Here is a 16,556-nt window from a genome sequence, read left to right as displayed (position 1 = left end):
AAAAATAAATAAAATTAAAGACATTCATAATTACCATTCAAAGTTCTTATCACTAACATTAAGACGTAATATATGTCAAATAAGCTTATGCCTCTAAAGATTGAAAGTTGAAAGTATGTATGTAGAGAATGTTTAGAATAAGGGTACAGAAAAACAGAGGAAAAGAATGCAAATCCCTGTGCCCCAAGCACCCGATAAAACAAAATCACAAATGCACTGCACATGTAATGTTTTGTTTTTAAGAAATATGTAATGCACCGAAATAAACGAACGCACCACACAAGAACATCTAAAGTTTGAAAAAGTAAATTTCATTGCAGATGTTCTTCTGTGGTGCATTTTGTCGATTACGGGCCTTACTTTTTGTTAAAAAAATAATACTACACACATGCAGTGCCTTTGTCATTTTATTTTTACAAGGATTTGTTAAATATGGTTGTACAGTGCATTTCTAAAGGACAAAACACAGTGTACGAGGATATGTAAAAAATAGGGCATTCTCGTTGAAAACGGTTAAAAAATAGGTCATCCCTGATTTCGAACCCCCGGAAGACAATAGGGTTTAGAGACGAGAGAAAACGGCTAAAAAGGATGACAAAATCGAGAGTGACCATGTCATCCCTGCACTTGATGAATCTCGCCAAGAAAGCCGCGATTGCAGCTGCGACAACTGCAATACAGAATCACGACACACTAAAAACCATGGAAGAGAGAGACCCTCTTCGCTGCTCTGCGATTTCATTATCGCAGCACATCTTGATATTTTTTTAAACCAGGATTGGTGCCACATGAACTACCACCCTAGTGGTAAGTCGCAACAAGTTTCTTTTATTTGCAGCTATATTGGACATGTTGCATATGTGTATACGCATGCTGAATAAAACTTATCACCACTGAAGCCGGCATGCAACACAATTATACAAAGTTACTGAAATCGAATTAGACAGACAAGGCATGCTTCAACACAAATTAGTTGTCCCTCGATGCCCGAAAAGAGTGGTACTAGAAAAACCAAAAGTTTACAGGGAACCATTCCAATTGACAATATTTATTACACAAAGTGTGTTTAAGGATAAACACCAATTGATTATTATATGTTCATAAATCACAAGCCATAACTACAAAACACTAATCAAACTACACTTAGCTAATTTTAGTTTTCCAAAGATACCAAACATAATTTAAACAATATAGCAAAAAAAAAAAACAAATGTGATGATATTAATCTGAGAAACTAACACAATTACAAACAAAACCACTGACAAAAACCACATGGACAAATTCTAATCATATATAACATTACTACACAATATTAATACATAAAAAAATTGAAACTTTAGAATAAAAATCCCTTCTTTTTGTAATAAAAAAACACATAAATTTAAGAATAAAAAAGGGGTGTCAAGGATTGAAAAAACTGACCCTTCAGTATAATCTGCCTGAAGAAGATCAAGATATGAATCCCATTTGTTTCCAATGACCTAAATGAGAGAAATAAAATATTAGCCAAAACCCTAAAATACTACTACTAATGTGTCTCAAAAACCATTAAAAAGGTGCAAACTTTATGATATTTAATGGCATTCAAAAGTTGAGAATTGGTATATAAACCTTTCCACATGTGAAACAACGAACTGGGATAATCATCTTCACTCAAAAAACCAAACTTGTTATGTCTATGTTCTATTGATTTCTATGTTCCACAAAACTGAGTTCAGTTTTATATAGAGAACCAATAATATGGGCTTGGGCTATTGCAAGCCCAATATATTTTTTTTTTACTAAGAAAAGGTTTTTGTTAATGTAAATTAGGATTTTAGAACGATTCGGTTAGCATTGTGCATCAAGACTTTTTCGATAAAAATAATGTTCTTACTTAGTTGTAATAGGTTTTAGTAATAAGGGTATTTTTATAATTTACATTTATAAAAAAAAAACTATCCACTCACCCTTGACCTTTTTTCCTCTTTCCATTAATATATTTCTCTCGAACAATTCAGCTGGAAATAAGTCAGACCGCCTATCGGGGCTAGTACCTAGCCAATAACAAATCATGTTAGGTGGGACCTTTTTAGTAAACAAGTTAAACTGAGACTTCTCAAAAAGTCTATTTAACCTAAAAGCTCAAACTCAAGTTTTTTAAAAAACATATTAAGACTATCATGTATATGTAATATTATTATATATTTATATTAATTTTTTATATAAACCCTACTAGCATTTAGAGATTGGTTGTTTATATACTTTATTCTCGTATTAGAAAGTAGGGAAATATTATTTGTTATTATGACATTTATCTTATTTGATAATTTTTAATAAAATTATTTCTAAAAATTAAATAACATATGACAAACATGGTAATATCAGTAGTCGAAATAAATAACTTATCTCGTGTTTTAGAAGTAGCATGAACAGAAGGAAAACACTAAATATAGTACAGAAACATCCCTGGCTATCCTATTACTCCTAATAATAACTCACCATTGAATGATTATTACTTCAATTTTGAATCTTTCTTCTCTTTTATCCTCTCATTTCATTCATCACCCTCTCCCTTTGTATCTTTCTCTCTTTTTCTCTTTTTCTCTGTTTCTTTCTCAAAATCACCCTCACCAAATGTAAAAGGAGGAAATAATATTCATCTTTATGATATTATTATTTTGTTGATGAGATTTAAACTCATTCTCCTCCTTTCACATTCTTGGTTTGGGAAATGAGGCCAATGGGTTTGGAATAAACCCTTTTCTAGGGAAACTTTTCTAACCATTATGTCTCTTTTTATAAGCTAACCCTTTTCTTGTTGAACAAGCAACAACATATACTCTTTGTTTTTGAGAATATAACATTTTGTAGATTTTGTTTACAACGCCGGGAAGCCGAAAAATAAGGACGTAGCTTGAAGAAGAAGAAAGAAAAAGGGCGAGTACATTTTGAAACCATGCAACGAGGTTGTATTGGTGTTCGAAAATCGTGAGATTTACTATATTGAGAAGGATCTCTCTGCTTAAATATTTGACCATATCGTATAGGATATTAGTCTCGTATTGAATATTAGGTGAGAAGATATTCGGAGAAATCGAAAAAATTGTATAGATAAGAGATATAAGAGGGAAAAGGGATGAAGGAAAAGAAAGCGAAAACGAATACAGAAATAGTCCAAATGGAATGGATGATGGCGAATTATAGAAAAGAGTACCTTCCATGCGATGGCGACGATGTATTGTCACCAACGGGCGTATTCGAGGTTCCTATTTCGGACAGCAGTGGAAGCAGCAATTGCAGCAGCATTAGCTCGCCCGGGAAGTTATCGCCAACGGGTATGCAGCCGCGATCGCAGTGGAAGGATGGGTATAGCCAGCAATGGAAGGCCATGATTGATGGCTTGAGGTTCAAGTCTGTTAGAAGATTCTCAACCATTCCTCTGCTTGCAGCCAGCTATGAGATTTCGAGAAAAAACATGCGAAAGAAGTTGTCTCGAATTCGAGCCAGCAATGAAGATGATTATGTTGATGGCATTGATCTTGAGAATTTTCCTACAAAGCCTTCTTGGAAGAATTTCACTTATGATGAACTTGCTACTGCAACAGATGATTTTAGCTCAGGTATGAGTATACTGTTAGATATTCCTTATGATCGGTGAAATGCCAATCCTAGAATCTTGAATCTCATGATTCTCACATATAATATAAAACAATGATACAAAGTCATATCTGAATCATTCCTATTTTACTTTTCAATAAGCATTAAACATTGCATTGCATGGTTATGGATTCGTTCCATTATGTAAAAGGTGATAATAGATGTGTGTGTTCATGCAACATGAGGATCACAAATTTACATTTGGGTTTCTCCTCAACAATATGTTAAAGAGTAAATACTCATTTCAGTCTCTCATGTTTTTTGACTTTACCATTTTAGTCTCTCAAAAATTGAAAAACTAAAAAAAGGTCCACAAAAATTTTAACATGTCTTACAATACCTGATAGGGACTAATTTGACCCACATCTAAAAATTTTGATGACTATTTTGAGTTTTTCAATTTTCGAGGGACCAAACTGGTCGGGACGAAAAACATGAGAGACTGAAATACATATTCACTCTATTTTAAACTTAGATAGGAGAAACTTTGTATCTAATAATGTACATGGTAGAGTGAGTTTAAGTAATTAAGATATATCTTTTTAATGATTTAAATGTGTTTGTAAAAAAATACTGAACATGTGAAACATTTTACTTAAAACTATAGAGTTTGTAACTAGAAAATTTTAATTAATTTTGTTGTGTAAGAACAATAATTTTATCATGATAGACAAATAAAATGCATTGTGTTTATCTTTTATATTTGAATTTACTTAGATATATGATTTGATTCAGATTCTAAAGCCATGTACAATTATATATATGATATTGTTTAATGTGGAAATTTTTGGTTCCATAGAAAACTTGGTTGGAAAAGGTGGAAATGCTGAAGTCTACAAAGGATCCTTACCAGATGGACAAGTTGTAGCAGTAAAGAGGCTAATGAAGAATGAAAAAGAAGCTCAGGATAGAGCTGGTGATTTCTTGTCAGAACTCGGGATCATTGCTCATGTAAACCACCCGAATGCGACACACCTGATGGGGTTCGGGATCGACCGTGGCCTCTACTTTGTCTTACAATTCGCCCCTCATGGAAGCCTTGCTTGTTTGCTCTTTGGTGCAGTTCCACACCTACCTCTTACTTCTCGGTCGTTTTTTTAAATCGCGGGTTTGGTCACATTGCGTTTACCGCAATTTTGAGAAAATAGGGCTAATGCGGCCGTAATTGTTGAAAATCCTGCAAATGTTGCAGCCACGAATATATTCGTGGACCGCAATTTCCTGACTATTATTCGACTCGTATTTTAGTCAGATAAGTTACAAGGATAGCAATGAATTGCTATTTAGACTAGTCTTGATGTTTTTCGATTTTACTTGGCTAATTAGAAGAGTGATTCAACATTTCAGATTCTGATTGCTTGGAGTGGAAGATAAGGTTCAAGGTAGCTATGGGGGTAGCAAAAGGATTGCAATATCTCCATCAAGATTGTCCTAGAAGAATCATTCACAGAGACATAACGGCTTCCAATATTTTACTCAACCATAATTATGAAGCTGAGGTACTTTGTTATGAACCTATTATATGAAATTGTTTCTGTGCAAGGTAAACAATGTTGGACCAACAATTCACACTTCAATGGATTGCAGATTTCAGATTTCGGATTGGCGAAGTGGCTCCCGGATAAGTGGGCACACCATGTTGTCTTCCCTATAGAAGGCACATTCGGGTTAGCGTTGCAGCCTTAGCGGCTTTTGTGTATTTCCTTTCGAACACTAGCTCAATTTACTAAAAAACATCGGTTGATCAATGGCTATAGGTATTTGGCTCCAGAGTACTTTATGCATGGGATTGTCGATGAGAAGACCGATGTTTTCGCATTTGGGGTTTTGCTACTGGAGCTGTTAACAGGTCGCCGTGCCGTTGATTCAAATAGTAGGCAAAGTCTTGTGATATGGGTATGTCTTCATGAAAATATGAAAGAAAGTGATTGAGCATGTATCTGCATAGCTTACAAAATTCTATGAAGATTGCATGCTAATAACTTCACAAAGATAATATACACACCATGTTGTAATGTGATCAGGCTAAGCCGCTGCTGGACGCGATGGAGGTCAAGGAAATAGCCGATCCAAGATTAGAAGGCAAATATGATCTCGTAGAAATGAACCGAGCCATGGCTACGGCTTCCATGTGTGTCCATCACATGTCCTCCAAGAGGCCTTACATGAATCAGGTAAGTGTATAATATCATACTGATTCTGCATAACATGATTTGCCTGTTAGAATGTGTTAGAACAAGACACAATATTCTATCAACACACTAAACTCTACCTTACCTCATTCCTTTTTCCGGGTACTTAATCAGTTGCGTCTTTGCGAACAATAACAGGTTCTGAAGCTTCTGAACGGCGAAGAGGTGGCTGTCGAGTTCAGCAAAAAATCAATGAACCCAAGATCACTCTTGTTAGATGCATGTGACTTAGAAGACTACACATGCTCGAACTATTTGAACGATCTCAATCGCCACAAGGAACTAATCATGGAGTGATGCTATATCGGTTCTTACACAACCTGCTACCTTAATTGGGTTGCTTGTTTCCCTCTTTTATCTATTGAAACTTTATGGAATGGTGATATTTGTAGTGGAGTGTGTGTGTGTGTGAAGCTAACAAGATCAGAAGCTCGTGCCGTTTTTCGAGCTTGGCGTTGTAGGCTTGTAATTTGGCATGAACTTGTACTGAATATTAGTCAAGAAGGAATCATAGTTTGAAAATTTAATTGACTAATACTGAGTTAAAGGACTTAAGATATCAGAACAATTATTCTTCAAGCAACAATCAAATGTAGAAATCATACACCAGAGAATGTTTTGTACCCTTTTTTATTCTGCAGTGATTAGTGTCATTTAAACAATTTCATAGCAAAATCACACATAATGCACCTCTTTTCCATTTATATCCAACTTGACAATGCAACAGATTATGAATCTAGTGAGTTTTATTTTTATATGCATCTGATAAATGCTACTGTTTTTAGCTTGTGGTGCTGATAATTTTTGGTATTTAGTGTTGAATCATGAGCCATTGTGTGATTTGGATATGCATTGATTTTGAGGGATAATTTTTTTGTATGTTAAGCACACAGAAGCTACCAAAACCTTCTCACAAAGATAGGCACAAAAACTTCAAAGTTTATATGAAGTTTTGTGATCTGGAGATCATAGACTGAAATCTCGAAAATAGTCTTTCAGCTTCTATAAATAAGGTTGCACATACCTATTCTCCTCAAATCTCACTAGGTATTGAAAGACGGGTAGTGATTATAAAAAAGGTTGTGTATACCTACTCTCTTCAAATTTTATTAAAATGAAGTTTCACTCAATATATTATGCATGATTATTTCATTTCCTTCAATTCTAATCTATGTATATTGCCAAAAATGTGAGCCTTGCATAAAGTATAGAAGTCCATAATATTCTTGTGCAACATCTTACTATTCAACTACCTTATGCATTTACCTTTGACAAAATTATTTTAGTAAACCTTGTAGCCGGATCAAGATTATGTTTTTTTGTATAACTAAGTGTATATGCTTAACTTATTGGTAAAGAACTGATCTATTTTAAGATGTATGAATCATCCTAACAAGTGTGGTTCCTAGAAATCTAATTATTGACGTTCTGGTCTAAATGGAGATCAAGTAGAACCTTACACCATTAGACCAATATTTTGACTTTTTGGTCTATTATGATCCCTTTATGCAACAACATCAGAAATACCAATAATAACAAAAGTTTAGGTGGAACTTAGTTTTTTCAATGTTCAACAAATATATGCCCTCACTTGTCACAAAAGTCAATCATAGCACATTTTTCTCTAGTTTATGTAGTTGCCATAATATGCATTACAATAAACTCAACAACATGTACCATAATTTTTTGTAGGTTATGTGGTTGCCATACACCAAAAACATTTTGTCAGGAATCCCACATTGAGTATAATAGTAAACTCAATATGGCACTTAAGTTATGAATCTCTCTCACCTAATAGATTAGTCTTTTAGGTTGGGTTCTCCTCATGAGCTTTAAATCGAAACACATTTACGTTTCATTTGTTCGACCCAAAGCAACAAAATAACACTCATTACTGAAACAACAGAGATTATTTGTCCTATCCCCTTCCTTGTACCACACCATTTATATCTTGACACAATTTTTCTCCTCAACATTTAACACTGTTACTTTTTACTGACATATCGAGTTTTGATTAAGAGGACAGGAAATGGGACAAGATTAAGGGATATGTGATCTTCATTCCTCGTTACGGTAACATCGAGCCAATAAGAAAAGAGTGCATCATACTTTTACAACACCTGTTCACAACAATCAGACTCAGATGTTGAAAACACAGCTACATGTTAATTTGCTACAAATATTCTTGATAAAACTCAAAACTCAATTGAACAAATATATTCCAGAGCATCAGAAAATGGACACATTGCATTTAACACTTCCATTATTTGTTCTTCTTGTGCTGGTTAAAAGAGATTACTAACATTGTGATAGAAACTGTAATTGTAGAACAATGAAGATATAGATTTTTTGAGAGAACCCTAGAATAACTCTGTACTCAATGTAGAGAGAAGCACTAGAGAAACAAGATTACAGAAAACAGAAATGAAAGAATAGTGCTGGTTTGACACTCAGACAGAATCCGTCGAATCCGTGATCTCAGGGATAGATATTCACTATACCACTGAGTGGCTACCATTAAGCTAGTAATAGTAAGGACTCAGTGGTATAGTGACTAGTTATCCCTAATGTCACGGTTCGATTCGCGGAATGCTCTCCTATGAGGAGAATAAAATAATGCAGGGAGTATTCAAACTTAATTGGTGACACACTCAGTATAGTCATGAGTCTAGGTCGCATGTCAGAACTGGGTATTACATCCTTTGGTTCCACCATTTTAAAGACACAACGACGATAATGGTGTCGTTTAATAAGAATCCAGAATAGTCTCTCTGCTTGCGGAACAAAGTTACTTCTATATCCTAAATCCCAGTAGGTGGGAGACTCATGTGTTATACCACTTTTATTAGTTACACACCTTTAGCTTTTAGGTCAGTTTTGGAGTCATCTCACCAATATATTTAATTAATGGCTCCCAAATCTTTCGTTTCTTAACTTCCAAAACTCAATTCGCAAACAATCCTTAATAGAATCGAAATATTTCAATATGCAGAAATCTGACAGAACAATCTCTCATATAATGCATTTTTTCTCTTCATAAAATGCACTCGCCAATTCATGCTATATACTATCTCCTTCTAAAACGTAGTAGCACGAAATTGATATCAAACACCTTTTAATTACTAAATATCACAACAAATCATTCATACAACATAATTAACGAAGAAGAAGAATTTAATTAATTCATCAATAGCATATATATATATATATATATATATGGATAAGGTTTCAAGTTAGGGTTATGGAAGAAGCGAGTGAAGTATATTTTTTCTCTATAAAGCGACGTTTGAGATAGTCTTCTAGAATCTCCATGACGGAAACGGAGCGCTTCATCGCGTGGAGGCGGCGGCTGAGTTGGGCTTCTCGGGCCCTGGCGCGAGCGAGACGAGCCTCCGTCTCGGCGAGGCGATGGCGAAGTTGATCGACGACGGAGAAGGAGCGGTTGGTGAGGGAAGCGGTGACGTTGTTGTTGGATAAGGATGAGTGTTGCCCGCAACACATGGTTCCGATTTGATACAGAGAAACGTGTTGTTGTGATGTATAATTATTCAAGATCTGAGCCAAAAATGGATAGATAATAGGTAAATTAATGGACCGACAAATATTTCGTGTCTATCGGCTTATGTTTTTACTCTCTGATGTTAAATATTTAAGTTTTGTATATTTTATTTTGGTTAATTATAATATTTTTTATATTGTAATTTTTATTTGATGCACTTTATATTATGTCAACTTAAGGTGAGAGGTGGTTAAGATGTTAATCGTGATTAATACGATTATATATTTTTTTATAGAAATTAAAATTGGTTCAGGGTAAAATAAAAAAGAGAAAATTATATCATGGTGGTAATTAAATCATGTTTTTCTTTTATATATAGTATAGATATAGTTGAGTTATTTACTAAATCAAACCATTATATTTTTCTAATGGTCGAGTAGGTTTTTTAAGTTATTGTTGAAGTATGTAAATTCTTACTTGTATGTATAAGACATATATTTTTATGGTGTCATTTGATGGTTAATCCACCATTTATATTTGATTATTGACAAGTAATATAGATGAATGATAGATGTCGTATTAATTGGCTATAAATCTTCGTATTAACAATACATATATATTATACTTATGAAATAAAGAGTAAAACTATATTTTGATTCCTCAAAAAATTTGCATGGGACAATTTGGTCCTTAGAAATTTAAAAAATTCAAAATGTTTCTAAAAAATATCAAATTAGTTTTTTTTAGTATTTTTTTATGTTCCTCAAAAAATTCATTTTATTATAGTAGTAGGTGATATTTAGTATATGAATTTGATATTCATTCTATTTTTACTTGGGAACTTTATGTTTTCATGGTTGGTAGAAGGATTGAAAAAGAATATCATGAAGAATAACATTCCAAATATAAATGAAAATGAGAATATTAGATACTCACATTTAAGATAAAAATTGTTAGATTCTTTTGAGAATGTCAAAGTTTTTAACATGTATTGACTTATGTGTATTCCTCTTTGTAATTCTTACACATCACATTCTCAAGAATGTTTTAATGAACATTCCTTATTAAATATCACCAAAATGAGGTAAACCAACAATAATATAGAGTGACAAATTAAAGAAATTAAGTCCAAATTGCTAAAATACAAGAACATGAAACCCAAAATATGGTTCTTTTAAGCGTTTAAAATTTGTAAAGTTTTTTATATTATCGGCATATCATTCATTATTGATTTGTATTACTTTTATATGAGAGTCAATAATAATTAATATCAAGCATTGATCATTTTTCTAACAAAGTTAAGCTTCTCCATAAATCAGAGATATTAGTCAGCATCTTCATTGACATAAGCTCACAACAAAATCTTTTATGCATTTTCTTTTTAACTTGGGTTATTATTGCGAAAATCTTGGGAAAGCTTATAATGAAATTTGTGGATATTTATTATTGAATTGAAATGATATAAGAGAGTGTTGCTTATATATAATGTTTTGTAAAGTAAGTAATGCAACTAACTTAACTAACTCTCTAACAAGCTAATAAACACAGGTTGTAAAACAATTCAACAAGTATTAAATGTGTAAAATATGTAATTTTTTAACTAATTAATCGATTAATTATAGTGTTAATCGATTAACACTTACCCAGTTAATCGATTAACACTTACCCAATTATTCGATTAATACTACATAGTTTCTTGCCATGAAAAAAACATAAATAAAACAAGGAATCTTGAGCTAACAACATATGCAATAGTGATTTATACATAAATAATTTGAAAGTGCCAACAAAGTGTGTTATTGATATTATGCTAAATCATGTAAATTACTTTAGTGATTTATACACAATGAAATGATATGATATGATTCTACGTTACGATGCAAATATAAGCATAAGCTGACGACTACATTTAGACACGCTTTTACTATTGTTTGAAGCGTCAAGGTTTTCGAAGTTTCCGAAACTGTTATTGAAAGCTTTGCTTTATCCTTTCGAAGCACGATATTTCCTATGCATTGCAGGGGTCATGCATGAGAATATTGATTGTTTTTGTTTCTTTGGTTTGACACCAAATATGAATGACCTCAAAGGAACTCTGTTGTGAGATTCTGAATTAGTCCCCTGAACTCTCTTAGAATTCGAGAGCCCGAATTGTTCATTCAACTTCGCGAGAGCCTTCTCGACATCGAGCTGTAGACTTGTTACAAGATCTAGACCGGCTTGAAGTTCATCAGCAACCTTGTTGTTCTCTTGTTTCATGTTCAAAATCTCACCTTGGAACTTGGCTGCTTGATAACTTGTAAACTTGAAATCATCATCACCAGCACTAGTGTTCAATGCTATTCTTATCTCTTCTTGGATTTCACACAAAGATGAAAATCGATGTTGAAGTTCTTCTTTCAGCAACATTGTGCTTTCCAACCAAACTGTTAGTTCAGTTTGGATCTCAGCGAGGTGTTTGTAAAGTGGTCGTGCATCCGATTTCAATGAATATTTTGTGCTACTACTACCTTCTGTTGATTTTTTCAAACTTTCGTCGATTTTCGATACCTCAGTCAGCAAATCTTTGATAGTGGTTTCAAATTTTTGTATACCATTGAAAGAAGTACTGAATCTAAACCAGAAAGCCAAGTTTTCCTCTAGAAGTTCATCGATATCCGTTCGAAACTTCTCCTCAACCGCTGATGTAGTTTCGAGTTCTTCAATTTTTATAGTTGCGTGAATGTCGTGGTCTTGTGGTGGCTGCAATGAAGTTAACTCTCCCAAATCCACATTTTCTTCGATTTTTTTCTTCAGGAAATCTAGCTTCTGATGTAGGAGTCTAATCTCTTCATCTTTCAAAGCATTCGCGGTCTTGAGTTCTTTCAGCTGCAAAGATGAATCAAATAAGGTGTCTTGTTTTTGCTTCTCTAATTCAGCAAGCTTGTTCTTCACATCTTTGTAATTCCGAAGCGTATTAGTATACTCGGACAACAAAACTTTTTCTTTGTCTTGCATTCCATTTGTAAACAATTGTCGCCAATCGGGTTCATCTTCTTGTGTCATTGACTGATCCTGGGAATTACCTTTAGGAGTACTCTCTGTCTTGGAAGAAATATGCTTAAAGTCATTTTCTTGATGTCCTACTGAACTCTTCGGAGAAGTATCCGCCTGGTGTTGGCCGACTTCTTGATTTCCAGCTATAGTACTCACTGTGTCTGAGTTCTCCAATGCCTTTTCCAATTGTAGCGAATCGGTGACCTTCAGTTCATTATCCGAGTCTAGATATTCTTCCGATGAACCGGTGAGATTAAGCTTGTTGTCTGACAGTAAAACATCTTCTACCATATTAGTGACCATTAGCTCCTTATCTACATGATCTTCTACCGAAGCAGTGGCCTTAACCTTCTCATAGGACTCAAAATCATTAGATAAGACACCGTCTTTATCCGATGCATCTTGTGTTTCAAGGCCATCTTTTAATCCATCACTTGATGAACTCATTTCTGTTAGTGATATATTTCTAACCTCAACCTCCTCCTCATCTTGCTTCACATCTTGGATTTTCTCCGATAGATGGTCGAGATTACAATGTGCTTCGGTGAAATGGGTTTGTAGGTTGCTATTCTGGTCTTCAACAATTTGATTCATATCTTGTACCTCATGTAGCTTTTCTTCCATTTCTTTCAGATGGTCGTTCAATTTAGCTTTATCGTTGATCAAAATCTCTTTATCGCCTTCTAGATTTCGAACCAAGGAATGAAGTTCATCGGTTTCTATTCTTAATCTCTTTACCAAAGCTGTCTGCGACGAAACTGCAGTTTCTAAGCTGATCACTTTAGTTACAAGCTCATCAATCTTCTCTGCCATTTCCGACACGGTGAGAGCCGAATAGGACCCAGCCTCAAAGTGTTCTTTAATTTTATCCTGTAATAATTGCAGCTCCTGTCTCTGTTGAGTCATTTTTTCGACATCCTCATCCAAGTCCTTTGTTCCTACTATTTCTTTTACCTCTCTTTTAGCTCTTGGATCCTTCGGATCGGTTTGATCGTAATCAAACTCATCCATAAGGGAATTTAGCTTGGTCATAACATCCTTTATCCTTTTGGACTCAATCCTTGTTTCATCGAGCGATAAAGCCTGTTTCTCTTGCAACTGTGACAATGTCTCTTGGCATGACTTAAGAGCCGCTTCGGCCATCAATCGCCGAGCTTCCTCATCATCAATAACAATACCTTCACCAAGTTCATCTTGCAAACCTGAAACTTTCTCTTGCAATTCATTTATCTGCTCCTCAGTCTCCCAATACCTTGCATTGGCACTATCATATGAGCTCTTCACAAACTCCTTCACAGTTTGTAATGCCAAAATCTGTTTCTGGAACTTGTCGATCTCTTCGCGCAATTCCTTTTTTCCTAATCCCGATTTAGGAATACTTTTAGCTGAAACTTTAGTACCTGCATTCTTGGGATTGAGTTTCTTCGTGGCCATCGTTACGATGCTTTTCAAATCTTTAACTGGAGGCTTTGGAATGTTCGGAACGACGACCGGTTTCGACACTTCTGGCATTTTTCTAGGAGGCCTTGGTGATGCATCATCATCATCATCCATATAAGGAACTTGATCTGGACAAACAGAAGCAATGGTGTTGTTGGCTTGTTGCAGCTCTGTTGATATGTGATCATATCTATCGGCTAAGGATCGATACGCGCGAAATGATTCTTCGACAAAGTTTATCATCTCTGGTCTATTTTTGAAATACATATTTGCTCTCTTGGCAAAGGAGTCTCCATCTTCCTCTAGGAGCTTCAAAACACCTTGCACTTTTTCCTCCATATCTGCAGTTTACTTATATATGTTAGTTTCATCCATAAACGGATATATCACAATCATACTGATCCAAATTGTGGACCACATCACGCGATGCTGCGAGATTGCAGTTGTGGTGAAAACCGCAATCACATCACACCGCAATTACACTGGGATACCTAATCACAATGATGCGGCTGCGTCAGGCCCATCAGGCCGCAATGCAACTGCATCGGGCATCATTTGGGCTGCATCAAGTACATCGAGTTCAAAAATATTTTTTTAATCACAAAATAATTCACACCGCAACTGCCGCAATCCGCATATCAATGACCATAATCACAATAAATACAACCGTGACAGCAAGTGTGACTGCAATCGCATTTTAAAACACTAACAAATCTTACATTGGCATGGAATCTATTGTTGAATTGAATCAAATTTTAATTCTAGTTTTCTAATAAACAAGTTAGTATCCATAATTAGACCTATAGCATTAACTTAGTGCATAAATCATGCTTAATGAAATAATGATACGATGTTTTCCATTTCACTCCACAAAAACATGGCGACGACTCCATCCTATCGCTGATTAGGATTCCGACCTGTTTACACCAGGTAGGATCCTAGTCGCGACAACACATAATACAATATATTATGATCAAACATGACAATTATAATTTGGAAAGTTGAATTGAACAATGTTTTGTCTGAACATAGTCGCATAGCCGAAAATCAGGACACGTTTTCGGCTACACGACTAATATGAAAAGAAAATAATAGAAGCTCTGACCTTGGAGGTTTTGCTCCATCCATTTTGATTGCTTTGTTCTAATATGGCTAGCCCACCACCATGAATATGCATTGCTTGCAGCTCTCTGTAACATATTGTTTGTTATTTATTTATTTTTCTTAATATCTTCTTCTTGTTATATATATATTCTTTTACCCTTATGAATATTGATGATGTTGGTATCATAAAAATAAGAATAAAAAACATGCAAATTCATTCTAAGGGAAGAAAAGACATTGATTGAATGATAGAAGAATATACAAAAGATTAGAAACAACATTGGACAATGTACTAACAAGTTCTAAATATGGAATCATGGAAGAGAGTAAAATTCGCCCGGACTTAATGTTTGAACCCTCCTTCTAAAAAAAACATACTTACACGTGACACTCTTTTGTTTTGTCATCATAATCACGTAATTATATTAGTGTAATATTTATGTATTGATTGTGTAAATATTTGTATTGTTGCATCAGATTGCGACCGGGGGCTTCCAACCACCACCAGGGAGTTTCATTGTTACATGGGTATGGGAAGAGTGAAGAATCACAAGTGATACACCACGTCTAAGACGTTAAGGCATTAGTTCTATGGGTCTTTTCTTCTTATAAACTCTTTCACTCTTTCTCGCATATCCAATGTGTGACTTCACACTTGAATAAACTCAACACATGCACAATTAGTATATCATCTGTTGTTTATTTGTATTTGTATTACTTTTACTTGAAAGTTAATGGTGATTGAAAAAATGAATGGTTAATGATACAGTAACAATATAAAAAACCATTACATTGTCGATGTATAGAACTTCTTTTCTAATTATATAAGTCAACTATCCTTTAATCTCAATAAACTAGTAATTGTTACTATTGTAATATAATAATATCATTACCAAATTAATTTATTGTATTAAAAAATAATATTCATTTTGAAATAATGGCATTTAGAATTTACATAAAAGGAAGTATTATTTTTTTACGAATAAATTAATCATTTCTCATTTTATTCTTCTAATTTTTCTGAACTGCAGAATTATTTATCATTTTTTTTACATATAGTTAATCCATTTAATTTATTTCATTGTCAATTTAAATTTTCTAAAACTTCTTTTGAAATAACAATCATTGTATATACTAGTGTGTCAATATGATTTTTGTGCATATCAGTCCACATTATATAGTTCTAAATATTCATTTTTATATCTTTCGTTTTTATAATTAAAATGTATTTTTTTGTGTTCGATGTACTTTATATTATAATTTTTTATTATAATGTTCAATTTAAGGCGAGAGCAGTTTTAATTTGTTGGTGTTAATGTAGGATTATATGTTTTTTAGAAACTAAATAATGTTATGAGAAAAATAGAAAAATAAACATTACACTATGAAAGTGATTAAATCATTTTTTGTCTTTATATAGTATTTAACTATTTATTACTATTATAATATAATAATATCCTTACCAAATTAATTTATTGTATTAAAAATTAAAAAGTATATTCATTTTGAAATACTGGCATTTAGAGTTTAAATAAAAGGAAGTATTAATTTTTTAGGAATAAATTAATCATTCCTCATTTTATACTTCTTAATTTTTTACCTTCAAAATTATTTATCAAACTTTTGTACATATAGTTAATACATTT

General features: G+C 33.6%; 3 protein-coding genes across 3 annotated transcripts; 1 reads left to right on the top strand and 2 right to left on the bottom strand.

Annotated features, from left to right (window-relative positions):
• LOC109344959 (receptor-like cytosolic serine/threonine-protein kinase RBK1) lies at nucleotides 2,574–6,535 on the top strand. The gene is made up of 7 exons (XM_019583691.1): nucleotides 2,574–3,602; nucleotides 4,439–4,696; nucleotides 4,987–5,138; nucleotides 5,227–5,306; nucleotides 5,397–5,535; nucleotides 5,664–5,813; nucleotides 5,970–6,535. Exons 1-7 carry the CDS (start codon nucleotides 3,119–3,121, stop codon nucleotides 6,126–6,128), a joined length of 1,422 nt encoding a protein of 473 aa, XP_019439236.1. The 5' UTR covers nucleotides 2,574–3,118; the 3' UTR covers nucleotides 6,129–6,535.
• LOC109344777 (protein SKIP34) lies at nucleotides 8,930–9,393 on the bottom strand. Its single transcript, XM_019583527.1, has one exon. The coding sequence runs from the start codon at nucleotides 9,330–9,332 to the stop codon at nucleotides 9,060–9,062; it is 273 nt and encodes a 90-aa protein (XP_019439072.1). The 5' UTR covers nucleotides 9,333–9,393; the 3' UTR covers nucleotides 8,930–9,059.
• Nucleotides 11,230–15,140, bottom strand: LOC109344958 (protein NETWORKED 2D-like). The gene is made up of 2 exons (XM_019583690.1): nucleotides 14,912–15,140; nucleotides 11,230–14,147 (listed from the first exon to the last, which is right to left on the bottom strand). The coding sequence occupies exons 1-2, from the start codon at nucleotides 15,003–15,005 to the stop codon at nucleotides 11,314–11,316; spliced, it is 2,928 nt and encodes a 975-aa protein (XP_019439235.1). The 5' UTR covers nucleotides 15,006–15,140; the 3' UTR covers nucleotides 11,230–11,313.

This window comes from Lupinus angustifolius, chromosome LG04 (genome assembly GCF_001865875.1).
Source record: "Lupinus angustifolius cultivar Tanjil chromosome LG04, LupAngTanjil_v1.0, whole genome shotgun sequence".
NCBI lineage: Eukaryota > Viridiplantae > Streptophyta > Magnoliopsida > Fabales > Fabaceae > Lupinus > Lupinus angustifolius.
Note: the sequence above shows the minus strand (reverse complement) of the source record. Positions and strands in the feature narration are given on the sequence as shown.